General features: G+C 44.8%; 1 protein-coding gene and 1 long non-coding RNA gene across 5 annotated transcripts in view; one reads left to right on the top strand and one right to left on the bottom strand.

The window, feature by feature from the left end:
• LOC309846437 overlaps positions 1 to 24,780 on the top strand; it is a 112,735-nt gene that overhangs the window by 73,787 nt on the left and 14,168 nt on the right. The window lies entirely within an intron of this gene.
• The window catches only part of GGTA1 (glycoprotein alpha-galactosyltransferase 1 (inactive)), a 54,262-nt gene continuing 39,257 nt past the window's right edge, over positions 9,776 to 24,780 (bottom strand). For all 4 annotated transcript variants that reach the window (XM_082695343.1, XM_082695344.1, XM_082695345.1 and 1 more), the window contains 5 exons: positions 23,982 to 24,035; positions 23,458 to 23,523; positions 22,816 to 22,908; positions 16,244 to 16,381; positions 9,776 to 12,331 (listed from right to left, as the gene is read on the bottom strand). In XM_082695343.1, coding sequence (XP_082551469.1) covers positions 11,638 to 12,331; positions 16,244 to 16,381; positions 22,816 to 22,908; positions 23,458 to 23,523; positions 23,982 to 24,035 — 1,045 coding nt within the window. In that variant the 3' untranslated portion in view covers positions 9,776 to 11,637. The remainder of the gene's footprint in view (positions 12,332 to 16,243; positions 16,382 to 22,815; positions 22,909 to 23,457; positions 23,524 to 23,981; positions 24,036 to 24,780) is intronic.

Below are 24,780 nucleotides of genomic sequence, written 5' to 3' on the forward strand. Positions count from 1 at the left end.
CATATGCCAATAGCTTCTCTTTGTCATTACCAAGGGAGTAGATTTTGTCTCATTTAGAAAAAAAAAGTAGGATCATTGAAGTTCTTTTGCTTACTTTGGTTTTGTTTTATAATACATTTTTTTTAAAAATTTATTTATTTATTTGACAGACAGAGATCACAAGTGGGCAGAGAGGCAGGCAGAGAGAGAGGGGAAAGCAGGCTCCCTGCTGAGCAGAGAGCCTGATGCAGGGCTCGACCCCAGGACCCTGAGATCATGAGCTGAGCTGAAGGCAGAGGCTTAACCCACTGAGCCACCCAGGTGCTCCTATAATACATTTTTAATTAAAGTAAAATTTATATGAAGTAAAACACAAGCAATTTAACTGTATAACTCATTGGGTTTTTTACACAGGTACATGTCTGTGTAAAACCACCTTAATTAGATACAGGTCATCTCCATGACCCCAGTATCTTTTTTCTTGTGTCCCTTTGAGTCACTACCCTCGCCCGTCCAGGAAACCAGTGTTCTGATTTTCATTACCATAGTGGAATTGTTTCGGCTGTAGAACTTCATGTAAGTAGAATTGTATGGCATGTACTCTTTTTTTTTTTTTCACTCAAGGTTTTGCAACTTACTTATGTTGCTGTGTGTATCTAATACATACCAAAAGTTAATTCAAAATGAATTATAAATGTAAGCATAAAAGCTAAAGCCACAAACTTTTAGAGAAAAATGTAGGAGGATATCTTTCTAGCCTGGGGATAGGTAAAGGTCCCTTAGAGGGTGACAGAAAACAACAACTAAAAAATGATAAATTATACTTTATTATAATTAGAAAACTTTTGCTCATCAAAAGACAACATTAAGAGATGTATAAATAAGTGATTACTGATCACCAGTGGTTTACAGTGACCTAAATAATACACATCATATATGATCCATACAGGAAATAAAATCTATATTAATGTTAGAAGTTTTCTGTTGATCTCCATTCTTCCTAGGAGAAAAATGGGGGGTGGTGAAGGAGGATAATGAAATTAAATTAATACAGAATTAGAATGTTTTGAGTCATAGGAAAATAGATCATACCAGACCAATGCTCCCATAGATGACAATTGTAAGTCTTGGAAGGGAAAATAAAATAAAAATGAAATAAAATGATTTGAAGACAAAAGAGATGGAACAAAGCCAGATTGATCCTTGAAAGGAGGTAAGTGTATATGGTAAAATCTACATTTATACAACTTTTCATCTGAGGCTACCTCCCAATTCACAGAGTTGTGTGGCTAGAACTCACAGAGAAAGGCTTGAGGGGTTGGAGGATGAAATTGCTAGATGTAAAGGAGGTTGAAAAGTAATATAGAAAATCCCAGAAAGGAAAACACAGAATGGGGTGCCCCAAAATCTGCACAGAAACTCTGACTTAACACCTGGATGACAACTAAATTGCCCATGCATAGGAAAACTAGGGAAACTAGGAAATAACAACATCTGAAATTGGGCAATTTCCACCCATGCCCCCTGCAGGATAAATGGAATTTGGAATTTGAGTCCAGCCCACTTAACTATCTGTCCAAACAAAACTCAGCACTCTTTAGAGAAACTAACAGAATCCATAGTCTCTACCTGTTATCTATAATGTCAGGTATACATTTTGGAAAAGTTCCTAGACATGCAAAGAAACAGGAATATGTGACCCATAGTGAAGAGAATGAAACCTCAATGTAAGTCAGATGCTGAAAATGGTAAACAAGGACTTTAAAGCAACTATTATAAAAATGGCTGAGGATTTAATGGAAAACTTGGTCAAAACAAATAAACAGAGGAAAACTTTAAAAATGGACATTCTGGAATTTTGAAAGTACTGTATTTGAAGTAAGGATTTTAGTGGATGGGCTTATAAACAGACTGTATACTATAGAAGAAATTTCATTTCAGTGAAATGAAAGATAGATCAATGTAAATCATCTTATGTGAAAAAGAGAGGAAATGAAAATCCATTTACATTTAAACTACAATCAGAAGCCACCTTAGCCACCGACATGCTGAAGTTTCCACACTGTGTCATTATGATAGTGTCCCCAAGCTGGGGGCATTCCGGAGGAGGGGAAAGAGTGGGAAGCCTGGGGGTGCAGTATCCTGTGGTTGGACAAATAAGATGGTGAGGCATGAACAGGCATAATAATATTGAAAGTCTGTTTTAAAGCCCATCTACCCTCAGGAAGTATTTGAGATGGCTTACTATTAAGAAGGTAAGGTTACAGTAAATAGGGAAACAACACAAGGATTTTTTTAAAAAAAGGGAATAGAGGGGCGCCTGGGTGGCTCAGTGGGTTAAAGCTACTGACTTCAGCTCAGGTCATGATCTCAGGGTCCTGGGATCGAGCCCCACATCGGGCTCTCTGCTCAGCGGGGAGCCTGCTTCCTCCTCTCTCCTGCCTCTCTGCCTGCTTGTGATCTCTTTGTCTGTCAAATAAATAAATAAAATCTTAAAAAAAAAAAAAGGGAATAGAAAGAAATATTTATTTAGTCACTTAGGTAGGTGTTTTCCATGACCTTGGACATCCTAGCCATAAGAATAAAGGTCTAACCTTTATGCAATTACTGTAAGGAGAGACTTCTGTCATTTTGCTTTTTGTTTTCTATATGCCTTAGGGCCTTTTTTGATTGTTGTTGCTTTTCATTTTCTGCATTACTGTCTTCTTTTATGTTTAGTTTATTCTTTGTAGCGAAATACTTAAATTCTTTTTGCATTTCCTTTTGTGTATATTCTATAGCTCATTTCTTTGTGGTTATCATGGGGATTACAGTGAACATACTGAAATTGTAACACTTAAATTAGAATTGATACCATCTTAACTTCAATAACATACCAAAACTATGTTCCTTTACACCTCTGTCTCCATCCTTTGTGATGGCTGATATCACGAAATTGCATGGTATGCCCAAAAACCATGAACTAGCAATTCTTTTAAATGCATTAGCCTCTTTAAATACGTAGTAAACAAAATTTGAAGTTACAAACTGAAGTTATAACACTAGCTTTTAGACTAGTAAATTAAAAAGTGTTTTAGTCTCTTAAGTAACATAGGAAACAAAAGCTAGAGTTACAAACCGTTGTTACAATACTAGTTTTTGTAATTGCCCATGTATTTACTTTTTTTTTTTTTTAAGATTTTATTTATTTATTTGACACGGAGAGATCACAAGTAGGCAGAGAGGCAGGCAGAGAGAGAGGAGGAAGCAAGCTCCCTGCTGAGCAGAGAGCCCGATGTGGGGCTTGATCCCAGGACCCTGGGATCATGACCTGAGCCGAAGGCAGAGGCTTTAACGCACTGAGCCATGCAGGTGCCCCCATGTATTTACTTTTATTTTTCCATGCTGCTCTGAGTTACTATCTAGTGTCCTTTCATTTCACTCTGGAAGACCCCTTTCTGACTTCCAAGGTTTCTGACAAGAAATCTGCCAGTATCTTATGGTGGATCCCTCATATGTGATGAGTCATTTCTCTCTTGCTGTCCTCAAGATTCTCTTTGTCTTTATCTTTATTTTTCAGAAGTTTGATAACAATGTGTCTCAGTGTGCATCTTCAGTTCCTCTTACCTGGAGCTGGTTGAACTTCTTGGATGTTTACATTCATCTCTCTCGTCAAGCTTGGGATGTCTTCAGCATTATTTCTTCTTATATTCTCCTTCTCTTCCCCTTCTGTGATGCCCCCAATGTGTATGTGCTCAACTTGATGGTGCCCCATGTCTGTTAGGCTCTGTTCACTTTTCTTGTGTCTTTTTACTTTCTGTTCCTCAAACTCCATATTTATTGTCATATATCTTCCAGGTCGCTAACTCTTCCTTTCACCTGCTCAAATCTGCCTTTGACTCCCTCTAATGAATTTTTCATTTTAGTTATTGTAGCTTGCAGCTCCAGAATCTCTTTTTGGTTTCTCTTTCGGTTTTTCTCTTTGATTATTTCCACTTTGTTCGTACGTCATTTTCTTGACTTTACCCATGTCTTCTTTTGGTTCTTTGAGCACTGTTGACAGTTGCCTTTGTCTAGTACATCTGCCATCAGGACTTTTTCAGGAATAGTTTTCTGTTTATTTATTTTTCCTTTGCATGAGCCATACTTTTCTGTTTCTTTGTATGCCTTGTGATTTGTTGTTGTTGTTGTTGTTGAAAACTGGACATTTAAATCTAATACTGTGATAACTCTGGAAGTCAATTATCTTTTTTCTCCAGGGTTAACTGTATTTTGTTGTTGTTTTCATTTATTGTTTTTGCTTTTTTGATTGTTGTAGGCTGTCTCTGTGCCAAGAATCAGGATAAGATACAAATTTAAGGTCTTTTGAGGTCTTTTCTGAGCCTATCCCTGGGCATGCATGATCACTTACTTATGTTCCCATTTATGTAGTCATTATGGAATCTTCCACTCTGGCTCCCAAAAGAGGAAAAGAGAAAAATGAAAAGAGAGAAAAAGAGTGCTGGTCCTTTAAATCCCTGGGCGGTCTCTTCAGCTGAAGGGGGAGGGTCTTGCAACAATTTGGGAAGAGCAACAGCTACAGCTGCCTGCCTCTGACTCATCTCTGTGATCTTAATCTACAGTTTGTGATTGGAGCACAGATCCCTGATATGCGGAGGACAGGGTCCCTTTTGCTCTTTCTGGGTCCCCCAAGATGCCAGGAACATGTGCACAACTGCCTGCCACATGGCTGGAGTGGAGAATGGGTGGCTGCTTCTGTGCTAAGAGCTGAAATTGACCAAAGTTAACCTTAATGTACCATCCAAGCCCTTCCTTGGAAGTTTCTCACCTTTGATAGACTCTGGAGTTCCAAAATTGTTAGATTCTGCAAGTGCAATCATTGTCTAGGCAGGGAGACAAATGCCTGGTGCTTCCAATTCCACAATGTTCCTGGAACCTTCTCTACCTGGGAAGCTTTTAGAAGTCCTAATGCCCATCCAGTTCAATCAGAATCTGTGGGGTCAGAACCAGGCATCAATGTTAGCTCTTCAGGTAGTTCTAGGGTGCACCCAAGTTTGAGAACCAGGGCTGTATACCCCCTACAACTAAGAGAGAGGTATAAGTCCTATGGGCTACTTTGGATTTTGGAGGCAGTGCCCCATACACGTTGATCCCATTTACCTGATAATATAAAAGCTTCAGTGGGATCCTGGACAAGAGAAAGCTCTCCAGCTGGTTCAGCTTGCAGGCCTGTTGCCCTGACACATGACCAATCCTATCTTACATAGTTCAGAGAATCCACAGTAGAATGAAATGATGGATAGACTGCACCTAGCCCTGATGGGATACTTATAGCAGACTCAAGGAAATGCCTCTTGAGCAGATAACCATTGTTTCCTTCTTCTTCTTCTTCTTCTTTTTTTTTTTTTTTTTAAAGATTTTATCCAATTATCTGACAGACAGAGATCACAAGCAGGCAGAGAAGCAGGCAGAAAGAGAGGAGGAAGCGGGCTCCCTGCCGAGCAGAGAGCCCGATGTGGGTCTCAATCCCAGAACCCTGGGATCACGACCGGGGCCGAAGGCAGAGGCTTTAACCCCCTGAACAACCCAGGCGCTCCTGTTTCCTTCTTTTAAATAGGGGTTACTATAATTTTTTCCCTCTTTTTTCCTTGTGTCTCACCACTGACTCTAGTGTGTTTTGGGTGTGAGCTAAGCTTACCATTTACTGTACAGATTGCTGAATAGTCAGATGTGTTCTCTAAGGAACCAAAGGAGACAGTAGACTCTGAGAAGCTTGGCCTTCTGATGTTATCTCTGGATTCTGTGGTCTGCTCTTAGGAGAGGGGGATGTGCTACAGTAGTGTAGCATGTTTTTAGATCATGGTAGCAGGGAATATTTTAGGTACATGGGAAGAAGTGATTGACGACTAGACAGTGATTGACGACTAGACAGTGCGGTAGATACTGTGAGAGGCATCTACCCAGCTCACGATATGTCCTTCTCTGAGAACTGCCCCACAGTGCAGTCAACCCTCCAGTTAAGCCTGCCCCATAGCACAGCAGCTGGGAGCAGGAGTGGATGCTGTGCTGTTTGCATTTTCTTTTCCAGGAATGTAAAAGTTTTGAAGGAAGAAACCCTGAGCCTGGAAATAGTTGGGGCTGAGCCATATTGACAGACCCCTGGGGAAAGTTCACAATTTTTAGCTGTTGAAGCCTTTAGATAGAACTTCCCTGGCTCTTGCTCATGGCCTGGAAAATTTTTATGCACCAAGTCCTAAAAAAGAAAAATGGAAAAGAAAGGAAGGGGGGGGGGGAAGCCCTGATTTCTAGCGTGTACTGATTCCCATGGTGTCAGTATTCTCAGTATAGCCCATATCAAACTATCACAGTAAAGTCACTCACTGCACAGGGAGCCGGGAATAAACCAGCTTCAGTATACTAGTGTCTGGTTATCAAATCTCCCTTTTATTTAGTTGAACTTTCCCTCCCAAAAAAGAGATTCCCAAAAATCTCCCTTTCAGATTTAGACAGCTCAAGGAGGATGCCTGTTCCTTGCAATCAAAAATATATTTTTTAAGATTTTATTTATTTGAGAGAGAGGCAGGCATGTGCATGGTAGGGAGGGGTGCAGAGGGAGAGGGACAGCAGACTCCCTGATGAGCACAGAGCCTGATGCAGGGCTTGACTCCAAGACACTAAGATCATGGCTGAGCCTAAATCAGACACCCAACCAACTGAGCCACCGTGGCACCCCAGCAATAAAAATATTTGTAACTAAAATACCTAGCTGGCATAACCACGTCTTATTCTGAACAGTTACAGTCAGTTCACTAAAAATATGTTCTAACTTTGGCTGATCTTTTACAGCCACATTCTTTAGATATTTATAGCTATTTTCGTTTATTCACATCTATTTCTACAAATGTGTGGTCTTTAGCAGACCCAGAGAGGAATGTGTTTAAGCACTGTACTTGCTTTGGAGACGTGCAATCTTTGGAAATCCCTGCCGTCTGGTGTCCAGAATAGGGAAATACTTCTGTCTTAGCTGTGAATGTTACAGGTGTAAGAGGCGAGTTTAAAGCTCTTGACACCCATCAGGGACTGTTCCTAGGGGACAGGAGTTGGGTATTCTGCATGTCGACTCCCTAGTGTTTCTTCCTTAATGAAGTTCAAAGGAACGTTACACCACCATTTCTCAACCTCATCACTACTGACGTTTTGAGCCAGATCATTATTGCGGGGGCTGTCCTGTGCAACACAGTAGGTTACGGCCCCAGGTTCGAGCCTGAAGCCCAGGCTGCAATTCCTAAGTCCTCATGTTATGTACTACACACAGGGGGAGATGTTCCAGGTGCCAGATACGAAAGCATCCACTTTGTGGTAGGACATAGAGTCCACAACCAAAACTTAAAAATTTTAAGCGAAAAACAACCACTTCTTATTAAGCATGATGGGCGTTGATATGATGATTCCTTCCTCCATTCATTAAGTAGGTATGAGTTAAGCAGCACCTCTGAGATGTAGTTGGGGGCTAGGACTGTCGACCTGCCCTTCAGGAGCTAACACATCTAGAAGGGTTCAATGGGGTATTTTTCAGTTTTAAGTCCAACTGACTTAATAATGGAACACATACACATTTGAAAAGCCCACAGGCAGTGCAGGCTTCAGGTAAGGCTGGAGACAGCAACTTAGACTTGTCATCAAGGACTGTGTTTCCTTCAGCCTCCCTGCTCCTCCTGTCCTATTGTCAGTTCCATCCTAAGGCTGACCTTCCTGTGGTCAAGCACCTAATACTACATGCTTCCTCATTTCCTGAAAGGACCTGAGATTCACTTTGAGTGGACTACTTTAGGTCACCTGCCCATCCCCAAATCAATTGTTGCCACCAAGGGGATGGAAAGTGTTGATTTGCTTAGTCTGGATCCCTTGCTCCACCAAAGCACCCAGGTATTGCTGGGAGGGGAGAAAGAGAGCCACAAATGCCAGGCAGATGTGGAGTCCTCAACCAGCCAAAGTGCTCACATGGTCTTTATTGCTTTCCACGCAGGCTCTGCCAGCTCATTTCAGCCGGTACCAAGGCCCCAGCACGATCTGGGAAGGCAGCCCTCTGTGCTTTACATCTGCTCCTCCCTCTGAAATCTCCTTCCAGCTCCACTCCTCAGTCACCTGCTTCTTTCAAAGCTCAGAGTCAGCCCCTCTGAGGCAGCTTCTCCCCCCTTCCTCTATGCGTCCCTGGACCCCGTATTGCTCACGTTTCATTTGTCCACTTCTCCAACATGGCACTAGATGATGGCTTTAGACCTGCATTCTGAGAGTTTTTGGTCTACTAAGTTCCTAATTCTTAATAAAGGAATTGAGAGCTTTTGGTAGTGATTCCTCCGGTGTCCTCAAATTTCAAAAACAAGGTGGCTAAAATGCGTGTGTGCGCATCTGTACACGCTTGCACATATGTGAAAGAGTGAGGGAAGCAGACAGGAGCTCTGAAAAGAGCAAAGGATGTACAGACAGATCATCCTGGGTCTGAATTCTAGTCGGCACCCTTAAAGATCTGAGGCTTTGGGCAATGGATCCTCACTACACCCTGTTTTCTCGCCTTAAAAATTATGCATTATATATGATGCAATCATGCTTTTTATGACCTTTCACCCGTTACTATGCTATTGTGCCTATTATTCACTTACACAAGGCACATATAACAAATAGTGCGTTTAATAAATACCTTCAAGTATTGCCGTAACTATGATTCCCTTATTGGTAAATCACAAGGTGACTTTGGCTAGGAGACATCAATGATGCATCATTTCAAGAAGGACAAGAGAAGTAAGGCCCTTCGGGGCTTAAAGAAATGTGTCCCCTTCCAGCTGCATGTGACCCGCAGATCAGAGGTGGAGTGGAAGGTGGAGGTGTGGCTGTCCCTTCCACCTGCCCTGCCCAATCGTACCCTCCGTGGCACCTGCCTTGGCACAACAGCTAGTGTGTGCCCACAGGACTTGAATTAGCCCTGCATGCATGAAAAAAGGATAAAAATGATCATAGTCTTTTATTTATTTTTTTTACATGATCCATTTTAACTAATGCATTTAGGGCAGGTTTAGTACAAAAAGTGGGAAATAATATAACAGGCTTGGAGACATAACGAGTTTTTAAAATATTAACTCTTATGGCAAAAATACCCCTTTATGAGATCCTTCTATAAAGCTGTCTTTTCCTTGATATAAAACATGGTCCTTCAGATGTATGGTGTTGACACATCTGTCCTTGTTGGCTTCTCTGGTCTGAGCCTCCACTTGGCTATTTCCTAGCCAGGTGCCTAACCTTTCTGAACATCACTTTGCTCATCTATAAAATGAAAATAATTCTAATGACAGAACAATGCCCTGTTGTAAATGTAGTGTACCTCACTCCCTCAGTCTTGTCACTTTTCATCTTTCTATTTATTACAAATCCACCAGCCCTGACTTTGCTGGAAATCTAGCCTTTTCCCAGAGCCCCTTGGCCATATATATTCCCCAGAGGTCAAGACTAACAACCCCCAGATGTATTATGACATTGTTTTCTCCCTCTGCCCTGTCCCGCCCTAGGCTTCAGGGGGGAGCCTTTTCTTTCTGGTTCCTCCACGGGGAGTTAATTACTTCAATGCCCCACTTTGGAAAAGCTCTCCATAAGCATTTGTTGTTTTGAAAGTTTGGGACTCTCAACCATATCCTATCTTCTTAATAGTGTATGTGTTTTTAGAAAGACCTTGGGACTTTTTGGAGTCTAAGAATGTAAAATTTGTATCATGGACGATTCTGAACGTCTTTGGGAGAAGTGCACAATCCATGACCAGACCAGAATCTACTGAGAAAATAATTTATTCAACTGTGAATCAGGAATTTTATTATTTTTTTAATGTTTAAATTTAAACTTAAACAAACAAAAGGAAATCAAGATTCCCTTCCCCTAATCTTTTAAGATAGGGCATTTCTTTGGTGTAGAACGTAAATGCTCAACTGTCCCTACTCCAGAAGGGATCCCGGAAAACTTGAATCCTGGAGAGAGGCAGCACCCTGACGTGTGGCCTTCATTTTCTTTCACGAAGTCCGCTTCTTCAGGACTTTGTCGATTTGGTTTGGTTTTGCCGGGTTGTGAGATTTTTTTGGCAAGGACTGAAGAGCAGGAGGCACAGTGAAATGGTAGGAAAAAAAAATGTGGGTTTTATTTGGATCACATAAGCCCGCTGTGCCCACCACGGAGCCAGGGCAGTGGTTCTTCAAATCCATTACTTAAAAATGGAAACACAATGACCCAAACTGGAATACATGCCAACTATAAATATTCCTGCCTATGTAGATGTTGCCTCCCAACTTCCTTGACACTGCATCACTTAACTTTAAATAATATGTAGGATTTCAGAGCTTCTCTTAGAGAAGGGGACTGCATGTTAAGCTGTTCAGTCATGAGGATGGGGTCTCCCACTGCCATCCCCTCTGCTTCTGATATGAAGCAGATTTTATTCACTGTTGTTATTCTGGTTGTTACACTGCTTTAGTGAAGATGGGGCAGGGGAAAACAAGAGGTTGCTTGATGGGAGGGTTTTTCCAATCTGGTCTACTCCTGGATGTCAGCCCTCCACTCTGGGGCATGATGGGCTGGGGGGCCCTGAGGGTTCGAGCAGGCGGAGGCCGGGCATGGTGATGACTAGCTGTCATGCAGCCCAGATTTGGGAAGTTGAACTCTTTGCCAGCCTCTTTAGTCCACTGTGGGCCTTTGCCTACTCTGTCACCATCTACTTCAAAGCTCTGGCCACAGAACTGAGGACACAAGCAGCAGAGTCTAGCAGACTGAATGTGACTTGGGCCAAAGGAGAAGCATCTCCATGCAAGGCCACCACCGCATGGCCTCAGACCCGTCGCTGTGGGTCTGAGGAGGCTGGAGATGGCCTGCAGGGCCTCCCACACAGCCTCCCACACAGCGCCTGGATCCGCGCTGTGTTTAAGCACCAGCCCCATGCCCTGTGCCCCTCAGAGGTGGCCTACAGTGACCAGCCTCTTTTCCCACCCTCTGCCACTTCACGGCAAACTCACTATGAGCCTGTTTAAACTCCATGCTGAGCCCCCATTGGCTCATTCACATATCCTGGGATTCCAAACCTTCACCACCATGCTATCCACTGGGAATTCTCCACCAATCTTCTGTACAGAAGCCAAATGACATTTTCCTTATGGGAAAAGAACATGGACAGCCAATGGCCTGAAGCAGTCTGCTCCTGAAACCATCCAAGGATTGCCAGCGGGGACTGACTATGTCCTTCCTCAGGTTCTGCTGCTGAGCAACTCAGCAAGGACACTGAAGTTGAGGAGCTGACCCCTCACAATTGTATCTTGTGGCTAAACACTTCCTTAGCACCTTTTTTCCCCAGTATGTTATCTGGCATGTGCAGAGGGTTTCTGGCTTTTTCTTTGCCTGTGTAAAAAAAAAAAAAATTTTTTTTGTATTTCCCCCAAACCCAGCATAAATAAGAAATCACTGGGAATTTACACCTGATTACCATAGGTTCATTCTCCCATACAGTGAAGTTCAAAGTTACAAGGAAGAAGAGTAAGTATTTGCAGTGTTGGTGTTTTGTTAGTATTGTTTAAAAGTTAAGTGTTACTCTTCTGAGAAAGTTGCCAGAATCATACTCTCTCAAATTCAGAAGCCTACCAGCACAGTTTAAAGTCAGATATTATTCCTAACCAAATTATATTCTTTTGTCTGCCAAGATATCTTGACAGTCTTAATATCCGAAGGCAGGCCTATGTGATAATCCCAGCAGTATTCTGGGGATAAGATTTTAGTGGGTTTGTTGAGAAGGAAATACTTATTTAGGTGGCTTTCATCATGCCACTCGGCTTCTATGTCATTTTTCTTGTCCTGGAGGATTCCCTTGAAGCACTCCTGGGTGATGTTTAGGACCTGAATGGGTGTGCCTCCAAAGATAGCTGCGTGGTAATAAAAATCCCCTTGGCCGAATGGAATGTAGGCTGCAGACTCCTTCCGCCTCTCGTAGGTAAACTCGTCGGGGTCTGCCTTGTACCACCAGGCCTGCAGCTGAGCCACCGAGTGGCCGAGCGTCTCCACTCCAAAGCTATCTTGGAAGACCTGGTCCACGTCCATGCAGAAGAGGAAGTCCACTTCATGTTGGATGTGGGCCACAATGTGCTCCCCAATGGTTTTCATACGCATCATGCTGATGTCCTGCCACCTCTTCTCAGGCTTGATCTCAAACACTTTGAAGGAACGCAGAGGACCCAGCTCTATCAAGGGTATCCTGGAGACGTCGTCCACCATGATGTAAAATATGACTTTGTGGCCAACCATGAAGTACCTATTGGCAGATACTAAGAACTCCTCCAAGTAATGCTCAATGTATCTGAAACAAAGAAGAATGGGACAAATGTAACCGCTGGGATCTGCACAGGAGACTCCATGCTCTTCCAATGATCTTGTCTGCGTTTGGCAGTGTAGGGGAGGAATGATCTTCCCTATCCCAGACATGTGTTTTCCACATCTGCTAGGGCAACATTCCTCGCTGCTTTCCACCATTCAATCGCTCCACTTTGGGGAGGAGGAGTGACTTACCTGCTGATGTTGGAAGACTGACCTGTACCCACCACTCTCACTCTTGGAGCCTATGTTCTCAACTGCTTGGGGCCTTGAAATGAGAGTACTAGAACAGGCCCTACCCTGCATCTGTAAGCCTGGATACCTGATCTTTCTAATTCAGTGATTTAATATCAGGAAGCCAAGGGTCTGCAGACAGAAGCCACATTCTCCAGTACCCACCTTAACTGCAATGAACATGATTTCACGTCATCTATCTTGCTCAGCCCTTAGTCTTATTTATCTCTTGGTTCAGACTGGGCAGGCAAAGTGGGTACTATTTGATATTTTTTTTTCCCCAGCTTCACTGAGGTATTTGACATAACATTAGGTACTTGTATAACATTAAGGTATACAAAGTATTGATTTGATACACTTGCATATTACAAAATGATTACCACTACAGCATGTCACATAACTACTATTTGTTTTTTGTGATGAGAATATCTGAGATCTACTCTCTTAACAACTTTCAAGTGCATAATAACAGGATTATTAACTATAATCACCATGATATACATTAGATCCCCAGAACTTATTCATCTTGTAACTGGAAGCTTGTACCCTCTGACCAACATCAGGGGGCACTAGTTCTCCCTCAAACTATACCCAATGTTGCTGTTGTCCTACTGGATACAAGAGTGACATGACCCTTAGGTCCTTTGGGGACATATTATACCTAATCATCACTGTTCTCGTATCCTCTTCTGGGACCCAGAGAATGGGTTACAGGGCATAGATATCCTTCTATCCAAACACCAATATACCGTTCAGATACCACCACTGTAAGACTTCTCCTAACACCAGAGCAAACAACCTGATTTAACCTTAGTTTAACTATTTTTTCCCTTGTTTTTCAAAATTGATTTTATTTTTCACACCATGTTTAGGTTCACGGCAAAACTGAACTGAGAGCACAGAATTCCCATGAACCCACTGCTCCCCTTCCCTTCCCACAGCTTCCCCCCCACCCACTACCAGGATCCAGCATTGGGGTGACACATGCCTTGCAATCCACTAATCTTCACTGACCTATCATAATCACCCCATAGTTTACATTAAGATTCACTCTTGGTGTTGAACATTCTATGGATTTGGACAACTGTATAGTGACATGTATCTATCACTATGTATGGTATTATACAGAGTATTTTCAATGCCCTAAACTTCCTGTGTTCTGCTTGTTCATCAGCACCTCTCCCCTAACCCTACCCCATCCCTGGCAATCACTGATCTTTTCACTATCTCCATAGAATGTCATATAGTTGGAATTATACAGTATGCAGTCTTTTTAGATTGGTTTCTTTCACTAAGTTAACATGCATTAAGGTTCCTCCAAGTATGCATGGCCTGAGATAGCACATTTCTTTTTACCACTGATAATATTCTAGATATCATAGTTCATTTATCCTTTCACCTACTGAAGGATGTCTTGGTTGTTTCCAAGTTCGGCAATTATCAATAAAGCTAGTAAAAACATCTGTGGGGAGTTTTCTTGTGTAGATATACATCTTCAACTCTTTTGGCTAAGTAACAAGGAGTGCAGTTGCTGAATTATATGGTAAGATTATGTTTACCCTTGTAAGAATCTGCCAAATGGTCTTCCAAAATGGCTGCACCATTTTGCATTCCTACCAGTAATGAAGGAGAGTGCTTGTTATTCCACATCCTCACCAGCATTTGGTATGTGGTACTGACAATGTGTTTTGGATTTGGGCCACGCTAATGGGTGGGTGGAGATATTTTAGCTATGTATGTCTTTATTCCAAATACGTCATATTGGTGTCTTCTGTAACCCAAGCTGTACAATCTTGTGAAGCCAGGAAGATCACAGAGAGGAGGAAGAAGTAGGAGTCACATGGCTTTACACAACTCATGTAGATCCCAGACTCATGCTTTGTTCAGTGACTGTGGATTGAATTTAATTTGCTGATCATCAAGAAGTTTTCGCTGGCTCAAGAAGTTTTGTGAGCCATCATAACTGTTACCTCATTATGCTTTTTGGTGACTGCCCGGATTTCCTTTCTTTACTACCAAAACAAAGTGTGCTTTTAAGGCTGGCCACCAGAAGCCCAAGAGTTTACAGTCCTGGTGATTTAAATGGAAAGAAGGTATCTGAGCAATATAAACAGGGAGTTCAACATGGCTCTATGGCTGGTTGCCAAGAAATTCTTGGGCACTCTGGAACTTTAAGAAAAATCTATTGTGCTCTGAAGCTTGGGAGACAATCCTAGGATGAGGGAGGGAGCTGTTAGAGGTTTAACATTGTTTAGGGATTAAAACACTGCTGTTGGCTTCCTGCATTGTTATTTGAAAACAAACCAAACATCACACCTCTTAAAAGTCCAAATCCACTCTTACAAGGATTTATTGCTGCCTAGCACACAAACAGTCCTCGCAAGCTTCAGAGCAGAGAGCCATAGGGCTTTCCCCAGGATACGTGATTTATAGTTTGGTTCTGCAGAGTTGCAGCTGGATGGTAAAGCTGTTGTGGAGCCATAGGCAGTATTCTGTTCTTTGGGGGAACACCAAGAGCGAAGCAATCCCTAACATAATCCCAGTGCCATGGGATTAGGTGAGCTGAGTATAGGCTCCTGACTCGGAATGCTACAGATTCTTCTGAGGAAAATGTCAAAAACTCCAGAGTCACCCTTGTCTATTAGAGATGCCACCCAGGTGACTAACCAGGTCACCATTCTTGATTAGTATGGCTACAGTGATGGTTTCTGGGTTCTGGGTTGGGGACGTCTCAGGAGAACCATCAGATCTTCACAGAGCTCTCCTTTAGGTCCTACGGCAGGTAGATCTGAGGCTCAAATCAACTTGGGCCTTCAACACTCTTTGTAAAGGCCAAGGGATCAACTTTCCATGTGGTTTTCAGGAAAGGAACAGGAGAGGCCCATGGTGGGGGTGGGGACTAGGAAAATTGAACTTTTGCTTTCGTTTTGGCGGGGGCGGGGGGAACCCAAAGACTTTCCAAAAGAGCAAAATGGTGAGTTGACTCCTCAAAACCCAAAGACTTTCCAAAAGAGCCATAATATTATATTAGTTTTCAAATGTTACATTTGAAAACTAATATTATGGCTACTAATTTCAAGTAAGAATGACTGTAGTTTTGGAAGAGGCATTCTAAACAAGGAAATGAAAGCCCAAACAGGAACCTACCCAACCTCTAGAGAGGAGGTTCTGGCTTGCTGAATCTCTGGGGGCCAAGGAAAACCTGAGGCGCCATGGAAGACATGGAGAATTGCCATGCTTGGATCAGTCTTGGATCATGCTTGGATCTGCAGGTCCTTCTGTCCTTGGTCGTGGGTCTGAGAGTGTAAGAGGATGGATGATACACATTTGGGCCAACAGCTGCCATTTTTGGAATTTCCAGAGAAAGCCATGATGTGTGTGGGTGTGCGACAGACCCTAGGCTCTGTGGATGGAACGAACACTTTAACCTGCAACCCAAGACCCTCCCTTTGAGGTGGGAAGGAGTTAACTCACTATTGTTTTGTTCTCAGCCCTCTGGGGGGGTGCTCAGCAGAGGAGGGATGGAAACCATCCCATTATAACATTCTCCTATCTAAGAATTCAGACAAGGCAGGAACAGCTCCATGAGGCCAGGGAGCCCCTTACAAACACTCTGACAACAAAACAAGAAAAAGCGGAGGTCGATCTTATTAGGGACACTTACCTTCCAACAGCAAAAACTGTCAAACCCACGGTAATTTTCTGTTTGGCATAATAATTTTCTAGGATGGTGCTGTTGTAAGTGCCTTCCCACACGACCGGTGCCTTCCATCCGGTCACCGTCACCACCTCTGGACGTTTCCTGGTGACAAAATATAGGTCCCCATGAGTCAGGACAGCTTTTCTAAGGTAGGGCAGAGACTGTCTCAGGGGACACTGGGGTCAGCTATGATCTGCTGAGACTGCCCCTGAATCCTGACTTCACCGCAGGCAGTCAGCCGACTGGTGTGGCCTGTGCAGGAGCAGCATCTTCTGCGTGAGGAGCAGGAGGCTCTGGCTAGGTGCCTTTGAGGGCTGCCTTTAGGTCCCCGATGGGAATCTTACCTGTACATCTCCATCACTCTGTCCCCTTTCGCGGCTTTCCTATTCTCTTCTTCCTTCTGGATCCCTTCCCCTATCTCCCCAGCCCTTCCTAAACTGCCAGTGGCATCTCTGGGTTCTTTCCCCATGGGTGCCATCCAAGGCTCAGGAGGCCCTAATCCTTGAGGGGAGGATGAGAGCGTGACCTTGGAACCAAATGAGAGAAAGCTATTTTAATCTACCTTTCTACCTTTACCTTTTCTGGGTAAAACCTTGGTTATGGGCCAAAAAGGGCTTCCAATTTAATTGTTATTTTTCATTTTATGCACAAAGAGACAAAGTCACCCAGAAAAGCAGGGACTTAACAGAGCCTCCCCCCAACGGCCAAGGCTGGAACATGGGGCTCTGGCACAGACCCTCCCCACAGAACACATTGTCTCTTTGCTAGGAGCACAAAGGGCAAAGGGGAGGCATGTTTTCTGCACTTAGAATGCTCAAAAGGGACTTGGCAAAGCCAATGCAAACACAGGAAGCAACACAAGAGCGACAGCAAACTGACCAACTGTGGAGGGTAGATGTGGAAGGGCTGTGTAGCAGCTGGGGCCCAGCAGGAGGGGGTGATGCAGACTCAGCCCTGACCCCCAACTGCTCAGGAAGTGGCTGCATTTCCCATGCTGGGAAGCAGAGACTGAAACAGTCATCAGATTCAAACCCCAGCACGAATGGGCCTGTCCCCACTAACCACCTGCTTGTACTTCATCCACTGAGTGGGGGAAAGGCCAGTGATGAGGGCAAAGTCCTCGTGGTCCCCACTGGGTCCCGGCCGGCTGTGTGCATGTGGCCCTAGGGAGGCTGTTGGGGACATGTCAGCAAATAGATGGAGCCAGTGAGAACTTCCCCTAGTCCCACACATTGGAGGAGGGCGGGTTTTCACAAAACTGCCCAAATCCCACCACCTAAGCTGGGGTTTCCAGAGTGAGGCTGGGCCAAGCTGGGTCAACCACAACCTCATCCCAGCCCCAGCCCCAGCCCCAGCCCTCAGCCCAGCTCCAAACTCACCCCAGTCCCAGCTCCTGTCTCAGCTCTAGTCCCAGCCCCACCCCAGCCCCAGCCCTAGAGTTCAAAGTGCCTCAGCAGACTCTCATCTTCTGTCCATCAGTCACCAAGCTCTTCACTCTACTTCTTGAGATGACAGTCCCTCCGGCTGCAGCCTGTGCCCTGATTCAGGCCTCCTTCTCCCCCTGCACAGTTGAATCGCCCCCAGAGATGGGGGTTGGGGCACTCTGAGGCTGCTCTCCTGCCCCCCTATCTTGTCTGGAGTCTGGGCTCTGCCCTCACACCCTGCGTGGGCTGGCTGCTCTGAGAAGAGCCACTCTTGGTTTCCTTCAATCATGAAAGCACCAACCTGTGCCAGGCACCTTCACTACACTTTTTCATTGGCAACAGTCCTGCCACATATTATGTCTCTTGTACAAGTAAGAAAACCAAGCCTCAGAAAGTCTTGCTAACTTGGCTGCCGCTGATGGAAACTAACATATAAGCATGTCCCGTGAGACCAGGCACTGTGTTCAGGGCATCACCCTTCAGAGGTGCTATTCTGATTTCCATTTTATCTGTGAGCAGCACAGAGAGGTTAAATAGTTTGCCCAATGTCACAGAGCTTAGTAAGAGGCAAAGCCGGTTTTTGAACCCAGATGGTTTGACTCTGGAGTCTATGCTCTGAGCTGCCACCCTGTATTGCTTCTTATGTGGACACGTACCAGCTCTGCTGGTGAGGCTGGGGTTACAACCCACATCATTTCCACTCACCTTAGCTACCCTGGCATTTTTATCAGCGCAGAATGAGAAATAATGAGCTTCTGTTTTGTTGTGTTTTTAGAAATTTATGTGATGCTTTTAGTCACATAAAACCCCCCCTTTGTTGAATGACAGGATTTCAAACCACAAACCACCACGCGTGCGCACGCACACACACACACACACACACAGCTTACACATCCATAACCAACGTTTCTGAACTTGAACTCCGCCCCGTGTCACTGCCTCATTCTTTGCGGTCCTTAGTTTTAGCCCATCAAGGATCTTTCAGTAGTTCCCACCCAGCCCCCTACCCAAGTCTTGCAACTGTTTACAATCTGGACATGTTGTAAGCAGGTCATATTATTTTAAAAAAAAAAAAAAAAAAAAAGAAAGAAAGGAAAAAAGGGGAGCCTGGGTGGCTCTGTCGGTTAAGCATCCAGCTTTTCATTTCGGCTAAGGTCACAATCTCAGGGTTGTGAGATCAAGCCCTGCCTTGGGCTCACTCAACAGGGAGTCTGCTTGAGATTCTCTCTCTCTCCCTCTCTCCAACCCTCGCCCCACTAGCTCTCACACTTGCCCTAAGTAAGTAAGTAAGTAAATAAAATCTTTTTTTCTTTTTTATTTTTTTAAAAAGGAAGGTGGGGGACTGGCAGGTAGCAACTGTACTTATTTAATACTTATGTGCACGGGGACCAAGTATTTGACTTTCAATCTCTCATTTAATCCTCACCCCCACCTTATAAAGTGGGTGCCACCCTCCCCCATATTTTACAAATAAAGGAAGGAGGGGTAAGAGAAAAGCAGAAGAGATCTGCATCTTCAGCCTTATAGGAAGGGGCAGTCCCTCACCACACATTTCCTAGCCACACCAGCCCCACTGCTGAGCACAGAGATCAGAGAAATGAGACTCCTTCCTACCCCTTGAGAATCTCACACTCCCAACAGGTGGTCCACCTGCTATACAATGGGACCCCAGCTTAGTCCTCATCTTCTAGAGAGACTGAGTTAGAAAAAGCCATATCCAGTTTTGTTGCTTGGCTGGGGAGAGTCTTCCAAGCAGGAAAGAAAAAGGCAGCGATATTAAAAATTAATGTTCACTTAAAAATTAAAATGTCCTATTTCCCAGCTGTTAATTATTAAATTTCACTGGCAATTCCAATATGTCCTGGACCCTGATGAAGAAGCCGGGTGACAGCCTGAAAACACAGGCAGTGGGGGGCAGGGAGGAGGATCAGTTCCCAGATGAACCTGTGCATCAGGGAGTCTTAGCAAAACCATCGACACCACTGCTCCCTGAAAGAAGTGACACAGGGCAGGCCACCCATGTGTCAGATCTAGTGTTTGCTACTGCCAATTGCCAGAGATGTGCAAGATCAAAAGGATGGGGCTCTAGAAAGAGGGGAAAGTGCCAGGACAGACTCAGAGCTGCCCAAATGCCTTTTGTCCAAGCACAACACCCACCGGGTCAGTGTGTGCAGCTCCGTGATGGCCAGAGTCATCCCACAAGATAAACACACACCTACCTAGGCTATGGGTAGCTTTTAAATTTTACATCCTGACTAATGGGTACCTTGTGGTCCCCAAGTGTTGGGTAGAGGAAGTGTTCAAAGTGAATATTTTAAATATGAATATGATAAAATGTGAATCATGAAGCAGGTCAGAAAAGCTGTGAGGTGCACAACATGTGTGCATCAGTATGCCGGAGCCAGTGTGACCCAGCAAAGAGGGGATGGCGACAGGAACAAGAATGAGGGCTGCAGAATACAGAGAAGGACACGATACAGGAAGAGTTTGGGAGGCAGGATTAACAGAACACATCCATCAGGGAGACTATGGTATGGGTGGAGGAAAAGGATGAACCGGAGAGATAGGCAGGACTGTGGCGTGAGATCGGAACTGAGAACAAGGGAGGGTAGAATGTGGAGATCCAGCTGAGTCATGGAAGTCGTGTGTGCAGAGCTGTCCAGCAGGCACTCAGACCCAAGTCAGGGCTCAGGGAACCTCTGGGCTGATGATGGGAAGGTGGGAGTCACTCTCGCACCATGGTGTCTAAGGCCATGGGAATGGATGAGAGCCTCCAGAAACTCCAACCACTGATGGCTGGGAAGCAGAAGAGGTGCTTTTGGAGGGGACCAAGAAAGGAGAATGGAGAAGTAGGAGGGAAATCCAGAGGATGCTTTGTCACAGAAGCTAAGAGATCTCACTGTGGAAGTGTGTGCACAATACACTGCAACATGTTATAGGTCATTTCCAGGAAGGGATACACTTATAGAAATATATTTATTTGTTCATGCAGTCGTTCATCTAATCCTTCATTTAGGCAGGAAATATACTTTGGTGCCCTGGGAAGGCTTAAATTTGGTGCCTCTTCAAACTGATATTCCTTACATACCTGCTCGCCATCTGTTTGGAGGAGACGCTGTATCCTGCATGGGGCAGAGCAGAGTCACAGCTGGTGGCCATGATATGTCTCTCCCTTTGTCTCCGGTAACTCAGCCTTCACCCTGCCTCCCAGGTCCCGCACAGCGAGCAGAAATGCCACAGCAGAAGAGCACCATCCTTCTTAGAAGGGGACTTGGTGACTATCTCTGGCTCACCTAGCCCTTTGAGCCTCATGGAGGTCCCTCCCCTCCCCAACACACATGCCTAAGGGGCTTAACAAGGCACCACTGCTTCTTGCATTTCCAGTAAGGGTTTAGCATCTCACAGATGGCTACCCTGCTGCCCAGCTCACTGAATGACATACGTGGGGGCCAAAATTCTCATCCTTCCACATTACCCCCAAACAAAAAGAGAGCTTGCCAGAACATAACCCAGTCTTTCCAGAGCTCATACCCCTCCCACTGGAATAGTCTCTCCTGATCCTTCTCTAAGGCTCTTCCTGCCCCCTCTCAGACTTTTCTCTTCCTTCACCAGCCTTTTAAATGTTGATATGACAGGATGTGGTTCTAGCCCTCTAGTGGGTGGCCCCCTCCCGGCCTACAGGTCCCAGGGCTGCCCACATGTCTACCACATGTCTTCCACTAAGTTCATGGGCACTGCCATAGACTGACTGTTTCCCCCACCACCCTGGAATTCACTGAAACCCAATTCCCAGTGTGATGACCTCTGGAAATGGGGCCTTTGGGAAGTGCTTGGTTCATGATGGTGGAGGCCTCAAGAGTGGGATTGGTGCCCTCAGGAAAGAGCTCCCAGAGAGCCCTCTCACCCCTTCTGTCGCTGTGTGAGGACAGAGAGGATGACTGTCTGTGACGCTGGAAGTGGGCTCACACCAATCACCAAAGCTGCGGGGTTTGGATCTTGGACTTCCCAGCCTCCAGAACTGTGAGAAATACATTTCTGTTGTTTATAGCGGCCTGAACAGACTAAGACAGGCACCCTGTGAATCTCTGTCCCCATGCCCAGCACGTACCTGAATCCAAACGTCTCTAGTAGAGCTCATCCCCTACCCCCACTCCTAGTCCTGGCTGTCTTCCTCCTATCATGCTCACCACCACCACCACCCACCAGTCTCTCAGGTGTCACGGTCATCTTGGACAGCTCCTGCCTCCTTACTCCCGCAGCCACGTTGTGTTAAGTCAGACTGACCACAACTCCTTCCCAATTCTGGCAAATTCTTCCTGCACATCTCCTGCCCCAAAGACTAGGAACTTCTTAAGTATAACCATATTGGCTGGTTTCTCCTATCTCCTGTGCCTAACACTACATCTAGCACAGTATTTTTTACCACAACCTACAGTGAGAAATGCATTTCACATCACAACCAAACACATATGCATACATACAGAAATAATAATTCAACCTCACAATACTTAGCCTTACTTCTACTTCATGTGATGCCTCCTGATTTTCTATTTGATTTCAATTCTTAAAAAAAAAAAAACAAAACAAAACTCATTTTGACCCATTAAACTAGTTTCTTGAACACATTAATGGACTGTGACTGGTAATTTGAAAAATACCAGCTGGTATATACAGCTGGTATATAAACATTTGTTGTATGTTCACTTAGTGAATGCACGCACAGCCTCATGAGATCTTTCATCATCACCACCAATTTTCAGATGAGTTAGCTGAATCTCAAGAGAGAATTTTCTTGCTCTGACTCCAGATGCTGCGGATTTCCACAATACCCCGTGGCCAGCAAGACCCCCTCCAGCCCCACTATTCTGTGATTCACCTGCTGCCTTTGGACAGCCGCTGTCAGAATTGCTGTGTCGTTGCTCAAGCAGCTGAGTCAAAACACCCAGACCCTCAGTTTCTCATCTAATCTATGGTGAAAGTGTGATGGATGCTAAGACTCCGTATCCCCAACCAGGAGTGTTCTCAATGGCACTCTTGCCTCCCGCCACCTCTGATGGGAGCTCATGGATTTACTGAACCCAGGGAGGGGATGGGGGATGCCTCCTTTCTTACTGTGGGTTAAACCAGTCTGATAGCTGAAGCTCTCCGTTGTTTTCCTCTCGTTCATCTTCATCTGTGTCCTCCACTTCTTGGTAAATGTGGGTCCTATGTACAAAGGGAAAGCAAGCCCAGTGAGGCAGGGAGGCCGATCTTTGGTGCCAGGACAGCTGGTGAATGTGAGCACACCTTCCCAGGTGGAGAACGTGTGTGGCGAGGGGGGTTCTGGAGATAAAGCTTCAAGATACACGATACGTTTGTGCATAAACACATGCTTCTGGTGGAAAGACTTAGTATCCACCTTTCTTTTTTTCCTTCCAGGTCTGTACAGTTACCAGTTTAGTGACCCAGGACCCTTAGATTATTTCAGGGAACTTGCTGGACTAATGAACAGCTAACTAAATTAGCTTCAAGCATTGTTCCCACAGCCTAAATGTCAGCCCAAGCCCATTCACCCCCAAGTTAAATGGAAAAACTAAACCAAACCCCCAAAGTTAATTATCCTAGTCCCAACCATGAAACAGATTCCTTGTATGACTTCAACAGGGCCAGAAAGACAAGTGACCAAGAAGGTCACAACCATGAAGCCATTTCCTTCAGACTCTCTATAAGCATTGGGCGGATGGACAAACAGAGAGGGCCCTCCCATCACCTTACCCATTGTTAAACCAGCTCGGAAACCACCAGTGCTTCTGACTTATGCTGTTACCAACTTCTGGGTTTCTAAGATGAGAAAGATGACAATTTTAGAAAATGAGGCAGTCCCAAACGGGGCTCATCGGGGGAGGGTTTCCAAACTCCTTTTATGGCAGAAAATCACTTAATTTCTTAAAACAAAACAAAACAAAACTGCCAGTTCATAAAACAGACAGAAGTGACGCTACCCTATCCTGGGAGATATACAGGGGTGCTGAATCACTCTGCTGTACACCTGAACCTAAGATAACACTGTATGTAACGAACTGGAATTAAAATGAAAACTTAAAATTAAAAAAAAAAAGTGAAGCTGCTGTAGCCAAACAGGGGAAGATGGACCCACCCCTGCCCGACCTCTCCTCCCTTGGGCAGCCCCCCCGCACTCAGCTCAACAAGGGGGCCCTGGCAGGGACACAGGAGAGAAGGGGGGGTCCAAGGTGGGGGGGCACTGATAGGTAAATGCGAGTCATGGCTATCCCACTTACTGGTAGTACGACCGTGATGGGACCTTTTCCCTCTCTGAATCTTGGTTTTCTCCTCTGAAAAGTCAGATATATAATAACCATGGTGACAATCATGATAATAAACTTACCAAGAAGGTACTTTGAAACGTGAACGAAATCACATATAGCAGAGAGCTTTATCACAAGTTGAAAATTACTAGAACGCATTGTAAATCTTCACACACACACACAAAATAAAAATGCGTATTTTTCCAAGAACGATCTCTTCTGCTAAAGCAGAGTTCAGGTTGCTACCAAGGCCAGCAGGGACAGCCTCAGGAAGCTGTCTGTCATCAGAAGCCACCCTCGCCACCCACACGTGGAAATTTCCATCCTCTCTCATTGTGAGAATCTCTCCAAGGCGGGGGCTTTCTGGAGGAGGGAAAAGAGCAAAAGCGGGAAGGTGGGGGCTGCGGTACCCTGTGGCTGGACAAATCAGGCGGTGAGGCAGGAACAGGCCTAATAATAGGAAGAAACCTGTTTTTTTTTTTTTTTAAAGATTTTATTTATTTATTTGACAGAGAGAGATGACAAGCAGACAGAGAGGCAGGCAGAGAGAGAGGAGGAAGCAGGCTCCCTGCTGAGCAGAGAGCCTGATTTGGGGCTCGATCCCAGGACCCTGGGATCATGACCTGAGCCAAAGACAGTGGCTTAACCCACTGAGCCACCCAGGCGTCCCAGGAAGAAACCTGTTTTAAAGCCCATGGACGTTCTGGAGGTGTTTCAGATGATGGATAATTTAGGCGTGGTTGCCATACCACACGGAGACCACATACGACTT

Source organism: Mustela nivalis, assembly GCF_964662115.1.
Source record: "Mustela nivalis genome assembly, chromosome: 13".
In the NCBI taxonomy this organism is placed as follows: domain Eukaryota; kingdom Metazoa; phylum Chordata; class Mammalia; order Carnivora; family Mustelidae; genus Mustela; species Mustela nivalis.